This window comes from Siniperca chuatsi, linkage group LG11 (genome assembly GCF_020085105.1).
Source record: "Siniperca chuatsi isolate FFG_IHB_CAS linkage group LG11, ASM2008510v1, whole genome shotgun sequence".
NCBI lineage: Eukaryota > Metazoa > Chordata > Actinopteri > Centrarchiformes > Sinipercidae > Siniperca > Siniperca chuatsi.
This window is the reverse complement of record NC_058052.1, coordinates 3,044,777-3,060,821: the sequence shown is the minus strand read 5'-3', so window position 1 is coordinate 3,060,821 and position 16,045 is coordinate 3,044,777. Positions and strand designations below refer to the sequence as shown.

The 16,045-nt window shown below is 40.6% G+C and overlaps 1 protein-coding gene across 2 annotated transcripts in view; it reads right to left on the bottom strand.

Moving 5' to 3' along the window:
- The window catches only part of gbf1 (golgi brefeldin A resistant guanine nucleotide exchange factor 1), a 121,732-nt gene that overhangs the window by 5,293 nt on the left and 100,394 nt on the right, over positions 1-16,045 (bottom strand). Inside the window, exons 30-39 of one of the 2 annotated variants that reach the window (XM_044215530.1) lie at positions 14,331-14,556; positions 13,480-13,637; positions 12,878-13,127; positions 8,103-8,320; positions 6,873-7,023; positions 3,584-3,714; positions 3,125-3,226; positions 1,496-1,609; positions 447-624; positions 87-275 (exon numbers count right to left, since the gene is read on the bottom strand). In XM_044215530.1, coding sequence (XP_044071465.1) covers positions 87-275; positions 447-624; positions 1,496-1,609; positions 3,125-3,226; positions 3,584-3,714; positions 6,873-7,023; positions 8,103-8,320; positions 12,878-13,127; positions 13,480-13,637; positions 14,331-14,556 — 1,717 coding nt within the window. The remainder of the gene's footprint in view (positions 1-86; positions 276-446; positions 625-1,495; positions 1,610-3,124; positions 3,227-3,583; positions 3,715-6,872; positions 7,024-8,102; positions 8,321-12,877; positions 13,128-13,479; positions 13,638-14,330; positions 14,557-16,045) is intronic. The other variant, XM_044215531.1, reaches the window with a different exon arrangement.

The window sequence follows — 16,045 nt, the reverse complement described above, 5'->3', positions numbered from 1 at the left end:
ATATTAAAGAATGAGCTTTCATCAAATATCACTGAGAAAGTTCCAGGAATAGGAATGCTGAGACAGGAAACATTCAGTGTTTTTACCATTGGCACTGGCTGGATGGGGCTCCTGGGGTGATACTGGCCTGCTCGGGGTCTGTGTCTCTGCAGGGGTTATTGGGACTGGGATTGGGGAGGGCAGCTGGGCAGGTGGTGGAGACAACTGAGGGGATGGAGGCCGGCCTGCTGGGGGTGTTGGCTGCACGGGCTCTGCTGGAGGACTGGGTACTGGATCTAAAAATGAAGATGATACATGATAAACACCGGTCTCAAGCTCCTGGTACCACAACAAACTAATTATGCACATGTTGCCACGACATTACATCAAGCTGTTCACCTTCTCAGACCAGTTTCATGTTGTCTAGAACGTACAATGGTGTCAAAGCAGATTCAAAAAAATGGTACCTGGTATGACAGTCTGTTTGAAGAGCTCCTCCCTCAGGTGAGGCAGGAAGCAGACAATTCGTTCCCAAGTTATTTCCCACAGGTCTGAGTATCCTGTCCTGGAGTCAGCACTGTGGAAGATGCCTGCTGTATCCATCACCAGCAGCATGTTCTTCAGAGACTCAGGGATTGCCTCCAACTACACATACAAATGCAGAGGCAGCACATCAGCAAGGCCAGACAGTCAATCAGCCTCAGACATTAAAATTTGGGCAAATATATTCTTTTGTTGCAAGTTTGGTGATTTTTACATTTTTAGATAGCCTCTGAATTTAGGAGAATTTTCTCAAAATGTGAAGGAGCAGGTAATCCTTCAAACTGACAAAACCCTTTAAGCCACTGGTTAAGCCAGGGGTTTCTTTACACTTTAACAGACTTTTTTTCTCTGAAATACTGTGCACTGAAAACTTGTGTTTGTGTTCATTCACCAATGCTGATCAGATATGATAATGATCAACAAATGACTTTTCCACTAAAAAGTGAATGAACACAGAAGTTAGAGAAGAATTTCTCTAAACTGATGACAGATTACATTATGAGTTCATGATGACTTTGAAAGGCTGATACCAACAGTTTTGGACTGAAGTTGCAATGAGATAACTTCTGTTATGAATTGGCACTCAAATAAATAAATAGAAGTTGTCAACAGCTCACAAATGACAAAACATTTGTAACATGGAAGGATTTGGGCATTGCCATGAACAACTACTGTAATATTTACATATACTGTGCACAGTATTCCACCATACCTGAAGCTTTATAAATGCTATCATTTCCCATTTACACCAATCCATCAAATCATTCCAGGATCAGCCCTGATCCTGATCCTGCAGATAAGCTCCTCACAGCCTTTAAATTGCATCGTATCAGAGGTGGAGACAGACTGATAGCTGATGCCTTTATTCATATGTGGATATCAGTTAGATATATCAGTTAGCTGTAATCACATTACAATACTGTATGTTAGTATTAACACTCATCATCATCCTATCCTGTATCACTATCCTCACCAGTAAGTCACTGGATCCTGCGTGCATGTACTTGTCCATGAAATCCAAAATGGTGAGCCAGAGGGCAGCAAAGGTAGGCAAGGACAGCAGAGGAGAGAGGTGTTGGAGGAAAACCTGGACAAATTGAAAACAATCACACATCAGCCACAGTTGCTGCGAGAGGAATGAGCTCAGTTAATCTCGGCAAACCACTGGTTTTTGTGTGTTCAATGGCTACATAGCCAACATCCTCACTTAGCAAAGGCAAGGGATGTTAAAAGAAAATTACCCTTTTTTGGGTCCATGTATAAAGTTTTGTCCATTATTCATATTGGCTACGATAAAGTTTTGTTTTCTACCTTGCTAAGACATGAGGATTGAGGGACTTCACTTGATAAAGTATTAATAGACTCAATGGGGCATATTGCAGTACAAGGAACAAGGACAGTATGCAGTGCAAGGACAGACTTGAAAAATGTCTTGTTTAACAGAATGATGTATACTATTTATTTGGAAGACAATTTAAAAGCTATTATTCACACTGCCTATTGTAAATGTTTTTAAGACTATTTTTGGGGGCTTTTTGCCTTTATTTGATAAGAACAACTGAAGAGAGAAAGGAAATGTGGAAGAGAGGGCCTACATGTCCTTGGGCAAGACACTGAACCCCAAATTGGTGTGTGAATGATTAGTTTCTTTCAACTGATAAGTGATCAGTGTGTGAATGTGATATGTAGTTAAAGCGCTTTGGACTGTACTTATATAGCATCTTTCTGACTACTCATTTTATAATTTTCACTTCTAAGTCAGTGGTTTAGGTAAGTGGTTAAAACTAGGGACTTCTCAGGGATCATGTTTTTGTGTTGCCCCATGCATTGTAAAGCTATGACTAGCAAAGTCCCTGGGACAAGCGATGGGCAGTATTTCTGATGAATGTATTTAAAATACGCATTTGAAATACCAAATAGTATTTTGTAATTTGGCATTGATTCTACAAGTCTCTGGAACTCTACCAGATCAAGTCCTTCAAATACAAAGTGCATTGAAGCTGTTCTGGTGGCACATGGTGGACCAACACCTTACTAAGATACTTTATCACTTTATGTTGGTTTTTCCTTTAATTTGTCACCGTCTATATATAGAGTGGAGGTTTGTGAAATGATTTTCTGCTCCCCAGGAAATTTATTTTTAAAATACAAAAATACTGTAGTTTATTTTTGAGCTTGTATCAAAATAGATTTTGATGTATTTTTGCCCATCTTTGCCTGGGGCCACATGGCCAAAAATAAGATCCATGTTGAAAAGAAATAAAGAGATTGTTAAGCTGTCTCTGCACTTGTTGTATCTGAACACATAAGTGATGCTCATCAACTGGCTACTATTGATGGCTAACCCTGCTTATTCAAATGAACTGGGAATGTAAAATTCATCACAAAAAGGCAACAAAAATTTCCCAGCACAGAGCTACAAGAAAGAGGGTATTTAGAAAAGCAAATGTCAAAGCTTTCATGTGTCTATGGTCAAATCCCAAATTTATCAAACTGTGAAAATCATCCAAATTATCTACTTATGTGAAAAGTATTACTTTAATATATATGATTTATTATCTCGCTACTTTTAGTGTGTGCTGCGGTGTATGTTGCTTTGAACCTTTGATAACAGTGTACAGGCTCTCATTCTGGTCTCCTCCATACCGCCCACATCTGCTGGGCTGATGTTGTCAAGCAGCTTAGTCAACAGGGGGAAAAGCACCTGCAAACACACACACACACCACACCCACTACATCAGTAAGCTCTTGAACTTATAAAGAGTACGGTCTAGACCTGCTCTATGGGAAAAGTGCAATGAGATAACTTCTGTTATGAATTGGTGCTACGTAAATAAAATTGAACTGTGAAAAATTTACTGATTTTAAAACTAACAGGTGTAACCAAAGTTCTGAAACTACAAATGAACAGTGTAAGAAAAGGGATGGCAGAAGATGAATAAATGATCTGGTGTATAATATCCAACCTCATTAGCACATTTTATCAACGCTGCTCTGTACAATATAAGACCAGATAGAGCATTTGATAGCAAGACATGTAGCTTCTCCTCTCCTTTCTTACCTTATTGAAGCAGGATTCCCACTCAGTTGCGTCAAGTGTCTGCAGATCATGGACCAGCAGTGCCCTCTGGAGGTAGGTGAGGGCCTGCATACGAACCTGTCGTCTGGCATCACAGCACAGCCAAGCAATGCCTGCGGTGGGCAACAATATAATAGACATGAGCCGTAGTGGAGATTCAAACTGATCTAAAGCCTGTTATTCAACCTGGGATGAATCAGAATACTTTATTGATCCCCGAGGGGAAACTCTTTCGTTACAGCTGCTCACTATCACGTCAATGCACACAGGAATAGAAGTACCAATAGAATAGAAATAATAAAATAAGTCCGCAACAAGACAATTATTCCTAGTAAGAAATAAGAGATGTGCAAATCAAAATATAATACACTATAATACAGCTAAGAGAAATTAAGTACAAAAGTGGATATAAAGTATAAAGCTAAAATAAGTGTAAAGTACAAAAGTGGATTTACAGCTTGATAAGTATAGTACGGTATAATATAATGTATTAATATTAATTGTATAATTTAATATAAGTAATAGTGCAATAATCAGTACTGTTAAGTTAAGTGTAGCAGATTAACCAGACTATTAGGCGGTGGATATTGCACAGCAGTAATATAAGTATTAATAAATATCAATAAACAGGGAATATTAAACTGAAAACAGTATATTGCACAGGAGTATTAAACAGAATATTGCACAATATTTCAAGTATTGCAGTGATGTTAATGATCCAATGTCCAGTTTAGTGACTTAGGGTCATATAGACTGACACTTGATGTCAGTTTGATGGCCACAGTGCTGCAGACGCACATGCTGTGGTCTGGTAGTCAGGTAGTCAACAATCCAGGACACGAGGGGGGCATCCACCTGCATCGCTGCCAGCTTCTCACCCAGCAGGGCTGGCTGGATGGTGCTGAAAGCACTGGAGATGAAAAAACATGATCCTCACAGTGCTTGCCGGCTTGTCCAGGTGGGTGTAGATGCGGTTCAGCAGGAAGATGATGGCGTCCTCAACTCCCAGCCAGGGCTGGTAGGTGAACTGAAGGGGGTCCAGGAGAGGTCTGACCATGGGCTGCAACTGTTCCAGCACCAGTCTCTCCAAGATCTTCATTATATGGGAGGTCAATGCCAACGGTCTGTAGTCCATGGAGCCACTGGGACGCTGCACAGGAACGAGGCAAGATGTCTTCCACAGAACACGGACCCATTGAAGACTCAGGCTCAGGTTGAAGACATAGTGCCCCACTTAGCTGTGGGGCACAGGCTTTTAGCACCCCGGGGCAAATGCCATCGGGGCCTGCAGCCTTGTTTCAGTGGAGTTTCATCAGCTGTCCTCTCACCTGGTCAACAGTCAGGCACACAGCAGAGGTGAAAGGCGGGAGGAGGAGGGGAGTCGTCAGTCTGGAGAGGGCCGTTAGCCTGAGAGCCAGTTGAGGGGGGAGTAGGACTCTCCCAAGAAGATGGAGGAGGGGGGAGCAGTGGACTCAGAGGAGTCTGAGGGCAGGCAGCAGCTGAGTTAGAGGGGGCATGAGCAGTTTAAGTTTGTTGGACCTGTCCAAGCTGTCTTCAACTTCTCTGCTGCCAGTCGGTCTGAAGTCAGTAATGCTCTTCATGCTGCTCCAGACCTCATGTTGTTCGCTGGAGTTTCCACTCCAGCTTCCTCCTGTACTTCTCCTTGGCCTTCCTGATCTTCACCTTGAAGTCAGGAAGTCTGGATCGCCCTCACCTCCTCCCTATTACCATCGGTAAAGGCCCTCCTCTTGGCATTCAGGATGTCTTTGATGTCCTTTGTTACCGACGGTTTGTAATTTGGATAACAATGGACCATCTTAGTTGGGACAGTGCAGTCCACACAGAAGTTAATGTAGCTAGTGATGCACTCAGTGAGCCTGTCAATGTCCTCTCCATGAGGCTCATAGAGTGCATCCCGGTTTGTCACCTCAAAACATCCCTGAAGTGTCTCATAGGCCTCCTCAGACCATCTTCTCACAGCCCTTGTGGTCGCAGGAGAGACCACGAGGTCAGAAGAGAAGAGTAACAGTGGTATAGATGCTGAAGTTAATCAGCCAAATAAGCGCGTTTTATTCCCCACCTTTCATTTATCTCTCTTGGTCTCTTCAAAATCAGTGATATGGATATTCTAGCTACAAGCATATTGTACATATTTATGGGCAATATCAAGTACATTAACATTTTAACATACATGAGGACACGTTATCAACAATTTCCCCTAGGTTTCATTAATAGCAATTACAGCTAAAGCCTGGTATAGGGGTACATTTCGACTGATAAGTAACAAGAAATTGACGGCGAGAAATTCCAAAGAAATGTTTAAGGTAATTTAAAGAGACCACTGACAAGTTTATTTCTAAATTCTAAAATAACTTGCTCAGAACATATCTTGATCACAATTCTTCATAAACCAAATTCCTTAGTACATATTTGATCACAATTCTTGAAAAAAAAAACAAATTGAAGGAATAACTTTCAAAACATGTTTTTAGTTGTGTTTATGTTAAGAAATGAGAGAGAGAGAGCAACAGACTTCACATGACAATATCCACAACTTAGACTAAAAGGAATATAAATAATCGAGAAATGGACACACATTCGGACTTTGACTGCTTCAACAAGGTAGGGAGGCAACACTCCCCCCCTCTCTCTTGTTTACAATGCCAGTAAATCAAGCAGGTGACCCAGTGGGCTTTAAGAGGTTTTATACATACAAAGATCTTCTATAAAAACCAGACCCGGCATCTAATTGAGACCTGCGTTCATTTGTCAAAACGTGTAGCCACACCCATCCAGTAAAAAAGGGATCAGAATCTAATTGGGACTCTGTATTTTTTAGAATATGTATATACCGTAAAACTTAAATTAAAAGCAGTCACCACTGACCATGTCAATTACTTTTGTAATGTATTCAAGCTGAGTCTTGTTTTCATATTAGCGGTTATCAGTTTTATCATATACTGTAACTGCAAATATTAGAAATGCATTCAAGCTGAGTCTTGTTTTCATATTAGCGGTTATCAGTTGTATCATATACTGTAAAGGCACTCAAACTGTACTACTAAAGTGAACCTGCATTATTCTCTTATTATAAATTATAAGATTTTTGCTATTTCATCCAATATAATGCACTCCAGTAAAACACCACAACAAAGTAAAGCTTCAAAAGTTACCATGTCTCAACAATGATTATTATAAGCTTCATTAAGGTACTATTTACAAGAGCCATTGTATTGGATTGCATTAGATGCATATTGTGGTAAGGGCCTACCTTGCAACAGCGGGCACCAGCAGCTTGTCCATAGAGTCTGGGAATCAGCCTCGATCTTCCTGCCTGCAGCCTCCAGATGGCGCTGCTCCTCTGCCCAGGAGCTGTAGATGCTGGCAGCCCGGGTGTGCAGTGTGTGCATCAGGTCTAACAGCTGCACAGTCGCAAACACCAACACCATGTTAACAATAACAGGATGTATGGCTTTATATCTACAGTTTGAGACTAAATGTTAAGTGTAGAATGATGACAGTGACAAGTGAAGCCATGTGAATATTGGATATGTATGGTAATATATTTGGATTTTTAAGATTAATCATTTACTACTAGCAACAAGCATGGAATCAATTACTGGAGAGAGATTACATACACACACACACACACACATCTATCTCTATATCTCTCTATATCTATCTATCTATCTAAAAAAAATGTAGGCATTGAATGAGCTGATGACAAACCTGTAACTTTACACATCTTACAGCTCCAATTATTTGTGTATTGCTAGAAAACAGCCCTTTTAAAAAGTTGATCATGACTTAAAAAAATACTTTAAATCCATGTTAGTTAATCAAAGAATAGCTTCCACAAGATTAATTTAAATTTTAAAGACAGTTTAATTTACAGTAAGTGTGCATATTACATATTCACATATTAAGCCTCTGCAGTCCTGATTAACATTTTGAACACTGACATGGAAAAGGAAACTCAAATGTAAAGTCAAGTTTGATGCCAACAACATCACTGGTAATATGCTGTGTGAGACAATAATGATCAACTGATGGGACAATGTGTTGGAAACTTGGATAATAATAACAGCAACAGGATAAAAATACACTAGTATTATCCTTTAACCTTACATTCCCACCCAAGCCAACACCACACCAGAAACACAGGACAATTGGGATACTATCAGGAGGGGTGTAATGTTCTGCTCTAATACTCACGATTCTAAATGCTATTTAACCCTAACCCTGTGCAACATTTTCATTATAGTCATCGTATAAAGTTACACTCGTCCTAAATGTCAAAGCCATGGTTTCCCAAAAACCCATCTTGATGCCATTATCATCTTATCCTGAAGCACCATTTACCTAGCCACTTAATGAGGGGGAGACTAAATTGCCCACCTACACTGAATAAGAGACATTAGTGGGTGAAACAAGATGCTTTTTGGATGGCTGGGCTCAAATCAACATAAGGTAGAAGGGTAAAGAGCGCTGTTGTACTTACGTCCTGACTAACCTGTAATGACACCGTGTGGTAGCTGGCTGGGACACTCTCGTCCTCCTCGTCGTCACTGTGGGAACGTGATGGACGCTGGCTGGACGCCCGGCTGCCACCTCGCCTCATGCCACCTCCACCCTCCTTCTCCCTTCCCCCTGCCTTCTTCCTCATCCGGGACTTAGAGTCGTACTTGTGGCCCTTCTTCTTGTCGTGGTTGCGGTAACCTGAGGAGGCAAATTATAAAATTTTTTTATAAAACCCAACAAAACAAACTGATCTTATTTAACATCTAAAACTAGAAGCAGAGGTAGTCTTGATTTTTTTCCTTGCCCACTTGAGGGCTTTGGATTGACCCTTGAAACATGGTAGGTCCACTGCTACAACTAGTTCAGAATCTACATTTTTCCTAGCCCTGAAATGGCTTTCCTCAGCAGAACAAACTGGTACAACTCCTTGGTCAGTGTCTCGTTTTTCCTGTGCAAATCACCACATGCAGAGTAGGTGAAACACCCCCAGCACCATGTGTGACTGTAGGTTTTTGTCAGCTATCTCAAATAAGCTATCCAACTGCAACTATAACGTTTAACCTTTGATACTTTCTTCAGTCTTCACCAATGACATTTTTGATCTGTTACAAAAGACTCAGTAATGGTTAATGACAAAACAAAAAAAATATGTTCACTACACCCCATTTTTACTGGCATGCAGCTGTTGTCCACGCCCCTGTGTTAAGTGGTATGGATCATGCCAAACTTGGGCCATTTCCAAAACTTTCCATTTATCTTGAAACCACCTTTAACAAAAAGATATGAAGTCAGTCTACAAAAGCTCAATAGAGTAATAACAGGCTTTGCACTTTCTATTAGTATCTCATACAGATTAGCGCCATCCTCAGCCCAGTGCTTTGATCGACCCATCGCTTTTGTTCATCTGTGTAAAGCTCTGTTGACAGCATGTATCCAATGGCCTGAAGCTCTAGGAGAAAATGAATAGGCCATCAGCTATGCCAAAGTGCACCACTGCCATTTCTCAACCTTAATCCCTACTGTAGATCACAAACAGCACAAGGAGGGAAGAATGGAAAAGGGAGAAGAAGAGATTTGAGGGGCAGATGACACGGAGGATAAAGGATGGAGAAAGGAAGAAGAAGAGGGAGGAGCTTTGTCAAGTCAAATAACTCTGATGATGTCATAGGCCTGGGCGATAATACCATAGCGATATGTACCGGCGATAGACACTTCATCAATAGCAATGCAAAAATTGTTTGATAGAATGTTCGATAGTTTCACTTAAATGCATTAAATGCAAACCGCCATGAAAGCACATAACGAATACGCCCCGGCTCATGAACAGCCCATATCCCTTGATTATGGAGCGTGCTACGAGTGACACACAAACAGCCAATCATTTAGCAGGTGTTGTTGGGTTGCACCATCAACACGACAGAAACAATGTGGAGTGAGAAAGTGAGTGCAGACGGTGAGGAAATTGTTGAAATTAGCTCAATTAGCTGTCCAGCTAACTTGGCGGTTCTAGCACAGGAGCAATGAACAGCCGAGAGCAGGTGGTTTTCAGGAGCAGGGCGTGGAGGATACGGTTGGACTGGGACAGACGGAGGCCAGTTTGACGACACAGAATACAGTATGCTACCAAGGTGATTTACAGCAGCTCTGATCAGTACTCTGACTCCGGGAACGCAAAGTCACAAGAGTAACTATCTGCAGACACAAAATGGCGGACTCCGCAAGAGCACCTCCACAGTTGACAACTAAAAAAGAAGGAAGGGTCATTACATCATAACATTCTAATGCTCTGCTTGGTGCCAGTTCTATTGAAGCCTATGGGAAATGCATGGAGAAGCACACTAAAACTCAACATATCTACGTCGTATGACCTTTGAAGAAATTCCTCTACCAAATGAAAGAACACACTTCAGAGAATACATTACTGAGTGATTTTTCCAAATGTGCGCATTTGTTTATTTGCTGTTGGTCTCCAAATAATATCCAAAGATGATTATAGGCATACTTAAAAGGTGGGGTATGCAATTCTGGAGAAATCAATACCGTGACAACTACCATGATATAGAGAGCAAAACGACACAGCAAGTAATGTAACTAACGTTAGCTAGGTTGTGGGTTAGATTAGCTAAGTTGTGGGTTAGTAAACTGTCCCTACAGTTGCTGCTGCAAAGATAACAGCCAGAGAGGACGAGACGTTTCCCAGAGAAAGAAAACCAGCTCCAGACAGCGAAACTCATAACTCTCCTGCTACTATATGTTGGGACCACTGTACTCCACCATTGGAATTCATTCATTTGTGGGACTTTAAGTGATCTTTTATTAGGAGAATACATGCTCTTTTGTATTGTAAACAAGGGAGAGCCATTGATCTCAGCATTCCGCAATCCTGAGGGCTACCATTGGTCAGTCTGACCTGTGACCCGTGATACCACCAGGTCAATAAAAAGGGGTCAGCGGCCACTGCTCTCTTTTCTCCGCTCTTCTCTCCTTGCCCGCACCTCAGGGAGGTCTGTGTTATGCAGACCCACCAACAAAGAACAAAGGATTACGGCCACAACACGAGGGCCAGCCTTTGCCTTAAGATTTCTGGTTAGCTCACCACTAACCAAACTCTTCTACTGCAGCAGACAGCAGCTGCTGTCTCCCTCTCTCTGTGGCCTGTTAACAACAGACACACTGCAGAACTGAACTCTCTCTCTTACAGCAGTGACACAAGGGCCTGCATAATATTCCTGCAGCAATAGTTAGCGCCGACAGCTACCACACAGTCTGCCAGCTAACTTTGAGGAGAACAACAGACAGAGCGACGGGGTCCTTCATCTGCACAAGCAGCCATTTTGATTTAGAGTTATACTTCATTGTGTGTTTTTGCTTTGTTTATCTTTCAATTTTTGAAACAAACAATATATTTGTATAACTATGCTGGTTTCTTTAATGTTGCACAAGAGTGAATAATTTGCCAACCTCTTCTATGTTGAACTCGAAATCTTTTAACCTACTAGCTATTAATAGTAATTTTGGTTTAGTTTTTAGTTATTAACTTGATTATTAATCAGGTTTCCAAATTGATAGTGCGCACATTTGAAAATTCAGTCAGTAATGTATTCTCTGAAGTATGTTCTTTCATTTGGTAGAGAAATTTCTTCAAAGGTTATACAACGTAGATATGTTAGTGTGCTTCTCCATGCATCTCCCATAGCCATAGAACTGGCACCAAACAGAGCATTAGAATGTTATGATGATGTAATGACTCTTCCTTCTTTTTTAGTTTCCTTGGCAAATCACCATGACCTCAGCAGCAGAAGTTAGCCTTCTTTGCGTCGTTTTTGCGTGGCAGGCTTTACTATAAAACACAACTTTATAACTTTATTCAGGTTTTGGTTAAAGTAGCAATATGGGGGCCTTAATTTGATGAATTTACTGTTCAGACCACAAATGAGAATTGAGAATGAGAAATGAGAATTAGGTTGGAAAAACGATAGATGCCGGAGAGGAGTGTTTCTGGGGGGCGGGCCTCACTGATTATGGTACAAAAACAACAAATTTATTCACTGATTTATACATGGCTAAATAAACTTTGGTGATGGTCTGTCCATCAGGAAACTCCGTAAATCACAGAGAGTTGAGGCAGAGCAGCCAGAGGACATGAGACGGAAAACCAGAAAAATATTTGCTCCTTAAAATATGATCCAATTTCACCAAAATCAGTGAATAAAGTTGTTCCGTTTCGTGTTTTTCCATTTTCTGCCACAACTGGACTACGCACACACATGCGCAATGTAGGCGTTCAAGCAAAAACGACATGAAGAAGACCAACTTCCGCTGCTGGGGACAGAGGTGCCTCTTGCGGAGGTCCGCCATTAAGACTGCATCCAGGTCTCTCTCCAAAGTCACGGTAGGTTCAAGCAGAGACAGAAGCGTCAAGCGGGAGAGGAGCCAGAGGGAGGTTGGGCATCAGAGAGGTAGCGACTGCTGTAGAGCCAGAATATTTTCCACATCTAACTCTGTGAATTAAGGTTTTATTTCCACCAAACCAGAGTTGTTGATTGATGGAATAGTGGAAAGACTAATTGAGACAGTTTTGGTGAGTTTTACTTTGTTTGCCGAGTTTGAACAAAGTGTGTTTTACGATGAGTTAACAAGGCAATTAAGCTGGTCTTAGTTTGGTAAAAAAGAAACTTGAAATCAAAAGGTGTGGTTGTATTTTTCTGTTTTTGAATGTTTTATTAAGTCTTACATTCTTACGCATTGCACCTTTAAAAAATAGGTCATTAAAAATTATCAATAATTATCAATGTCAACTCAATGAAACATTTTCCAGTGATAGATTTTTAGCTATATTGCCCAACCCTTTGATGTCTTCAGGGTTATTTCAGCTTTGGCGTGGAGATTACATATTTTTAATAGAAAGTCCACAAATTGATTCTGACCAGTACCATTATTCTTTCACAAATCCCAACTGCAATGGACATCATCATCATCATCATCATTATTATTAGATAAGCAGAATTGTGCATTCAATGGAGATGCAATTAAAACTCTTGCTCACAGGTTGAGTGAACACTGCCCAGTCAACATAGAGCTGCCACACTAGTGGTTACAGGTTGATGTACTACACAGCTATTTGTGATTATCTTTGAGAAATTTCATGTAATCCCCTTGGTCAATATCTTTTCACTTAATTTTAGTATCTTAAGTACTTAATAAATCTAGTCTTTGAAGTAGTTCCTAAGAAATAAATGTATTTCAGTGTCTCACCTCCGTTGAGGCTGGCCTCCACAAACACTCGTATAGATCTAACACACAGTTCAAAGTTGTCAGGGGTGACGTGGGCAGCATCACGCACGATGAAAGAGAGTGTTTCCACACACTTGATGAGAGACTTTGTGTCGTGCTGGCCCAGGTCCTGGCCCAGCGTCAGACTGTACTGGTTGACCAATGGGTGATTCAGTTGAGCTTTAGAGTTTACTGGAGGGGTCTTATTTATCTCCAGGTCATCTTTCCCAACCTGGAAAAAGAAAAAGAAAAAAAAAAAAAATCACAGGATCAGAATTTGATCAAACATCAGTGCAATCTTTTATATTTTATTCGTAAAAACAGGAAATTAGACATAACAGGTCTTTGTAGATTTAAATGTAAACTATTTCACCCTCAATTCATGTAGCCACTTATTGACTTTGTCTCTATACAAATAACATTTATTTTTAATGTTACACGACCAAATTGGTGTATATGTGATACTGAACACATGACTGAGGATGTTTCAAAGACAACATATACAATATACAGTATGTCTCACTGCTCATCATGCAAGTATTCTGTACATATGAGGATGTGCATGTGTGTGTGTGACTGCTGACCACAAGCCATCCACTGCTTGCTACATCCACGTCTGTTGTGGAGCGAGGGATCCTGGACTTGCTGTGCTCAGTGTAGACCTCTGAGTCAGACGTGTAGCCACGGTCTACACTCACTTCACTGGGATGATGAGATGACAGCTCGCTATCTGACTGGGCTCCTGGGGACACAAAGCAGGCAAATTAATATATCACAGTTTACTTTGAATAATAGAAAAAGCATTAAAAATTTGTTTAAAAAACAACTCAGAACAAAAATCTGGGTCAAAATCTGTTTTTCAAAAAATGTCACTTGCATTTAGTTTGTTCTTCAAGTTTTTGTTTGGTGAACAATCAACAGCTTTTTTGTGTTGGCTCCTTTCCCACTTTTAATTTCTATAACTGGAAGATTTTCTGAGTTGATCATAAGAAGTTTAATGGAAACTACAGAGAACAGTGTCTTCTTGCATCAAAAACAACAACTGTTGGGATAATCAGTTTAAGCATGTTCCTTTTACAATTTAAAAAAGTATTTTTCAAATCAATTAAAAAAACTAAACTGATGAGCCTTTTGCACACATATGGTAGTATATTGCGTTGAACTGCTTTGAGGGATGACAAGAACCTAATTGTAAACTCCAACAGTCCAAAGGAAATGCATCAAGAAAAAAAAAAGTCCACATTTTAATATCAAGAATTGATTACCACTGATATAGATTTTGTATTTAGTTACTACAAAACTAGTGGAGGTTTTACAACGGTGGTGTCAGTCCATGTGTAATGGAGGTTGGGTTTAATATGTGCTCATCAGTGTAAAATCACCAGGTGCTGCCAACCTCAGACACAAAGTCAAGATTCTGATAGAAATATTGAACCTGTGTCATTGTCAGTAGTGGTGGAGGTCAGCTGGAAAGAGGCAGGAGGTTTCACTCCGGCTCCGATGCACTCCAGCAGGGAGAAGAGTGTGTACCAGTCGTCTGTACAATGGATGTTAGCTGCATTAGTCTTCAGCAGCTCATGAAGGCCATATGCCACCTCCCTGCTAACCCGGGACAAGACATGAGGTTTCATCATCAGCAGGCGACGCAGGGAAAGGAGAACCTGTGGGTGAACAGGAGAGAGAAGATCAGGGATGGAACATACCTGCAGTGGTGCTCTAACTTCAATGGATCTTTTAAGTACATTGTACATTCTACAGTTCTACCTTCACTTTAGTAGACTTTAACAAAATAACATACTCAAACAGTACTGTGACTAAGTGGAAAAGTTACAGTGGTGTGAAAAAGTGTTTGACCCCTTCCTGATTTATTTTTTTGCATGTTTGTCACACTTAAATGTTTCAGATCAAACTAATTTAAATATTAGCCAAAGATAACAAGTAAACACAAAATGCAGTTTTTAAATGAAGGTTGTTATTAAGGGAAAACAAATTTCAAACCTAGAGTGAAATAGTGATTGCCCCCTAAACCTAATAACTGGTTGGGCCACCCTTAGCAGCAACAACTGCAATCAAGCGTTGGCAATAACTTGAAATTAGTCTTTTACAGCGCTGTGGAGGAATTTTGGCCCACACGTTTGCAGAATTGTTGTAATTCAGCCACATTGGAGGGTTTTCAAGCATGAACTGCCTTATTAAGGTCATGCCACAGCATCTCAATAGGATTCAGGTCAGGACTTTGACTTGGCCACTCCAAAGTCTTCATTTTGTTCTTCAACAATTCAGAGGTGGACTTGTTGGTGTGTTTTGGATCATTGTCCTGCTGCAGAACCCAAGTTCGCTTCAGCTTGAGGTCACGAACAGATGGCCGGACATTCTCCTTCAGGATTTTTGGTAGACAGCAGAATTCATGGTTCCATTTATCACAGCAAGTCTTCCAGGTCCTGAAACAGCAAAACAGCCCCAGACCATCACACTACCACCACCATATTTGACTGTTGGTATGATGTTCTTTTTCTGAAATGCGGTGTTACTTTTACACCAGATGTAATGGGACACACACCTTCCAAAAAGTTCAACTTTTGTCTCGTCAGTCCACAGAGTATTTTCCCAAAAGTCTTTGGGATCATCAAGATGTTTTCTGGCAAAAATGAGACGAGCCTTAATGTTCTTTTTGCCCAGGCTCTTATGGTGGAGTCATGAACACTGACTTTAACTGAGGCAAGTGAGGCCTGCAGTTCTTTGGATGTTGGTGTGGGGTCTTTTGTGACCTCTTGGATGAGTCGGCGCTGCGCTCTTGGGATAATTTTGGTCGGCAGGCCACTCCTGGGAAGGTTCACCACTGTTCCATGTTTTTGCCATTTGTGGATAATGCATTTTGTGTTTACTTGTGTTATCTTTGACTAATATTTAAATTTGTTTGATGATCTGAAACATTTAAGTGTGACAAAGATGCAAAAAAATTAGAAATCAGGAAGGGGGCAAACACTTTAACACCACTGTAGATCCTCACTTTAATGAGTCATGAAAACTTTAAATCACAACCGTTCTAAGAGCATTGAATTCACTTATTGTATGTTGTATTAACAGTTCAAACAGATTTTTTACATGCAAACAAACAAACCAAACACAAAAACAATGTTGAGATGTAAA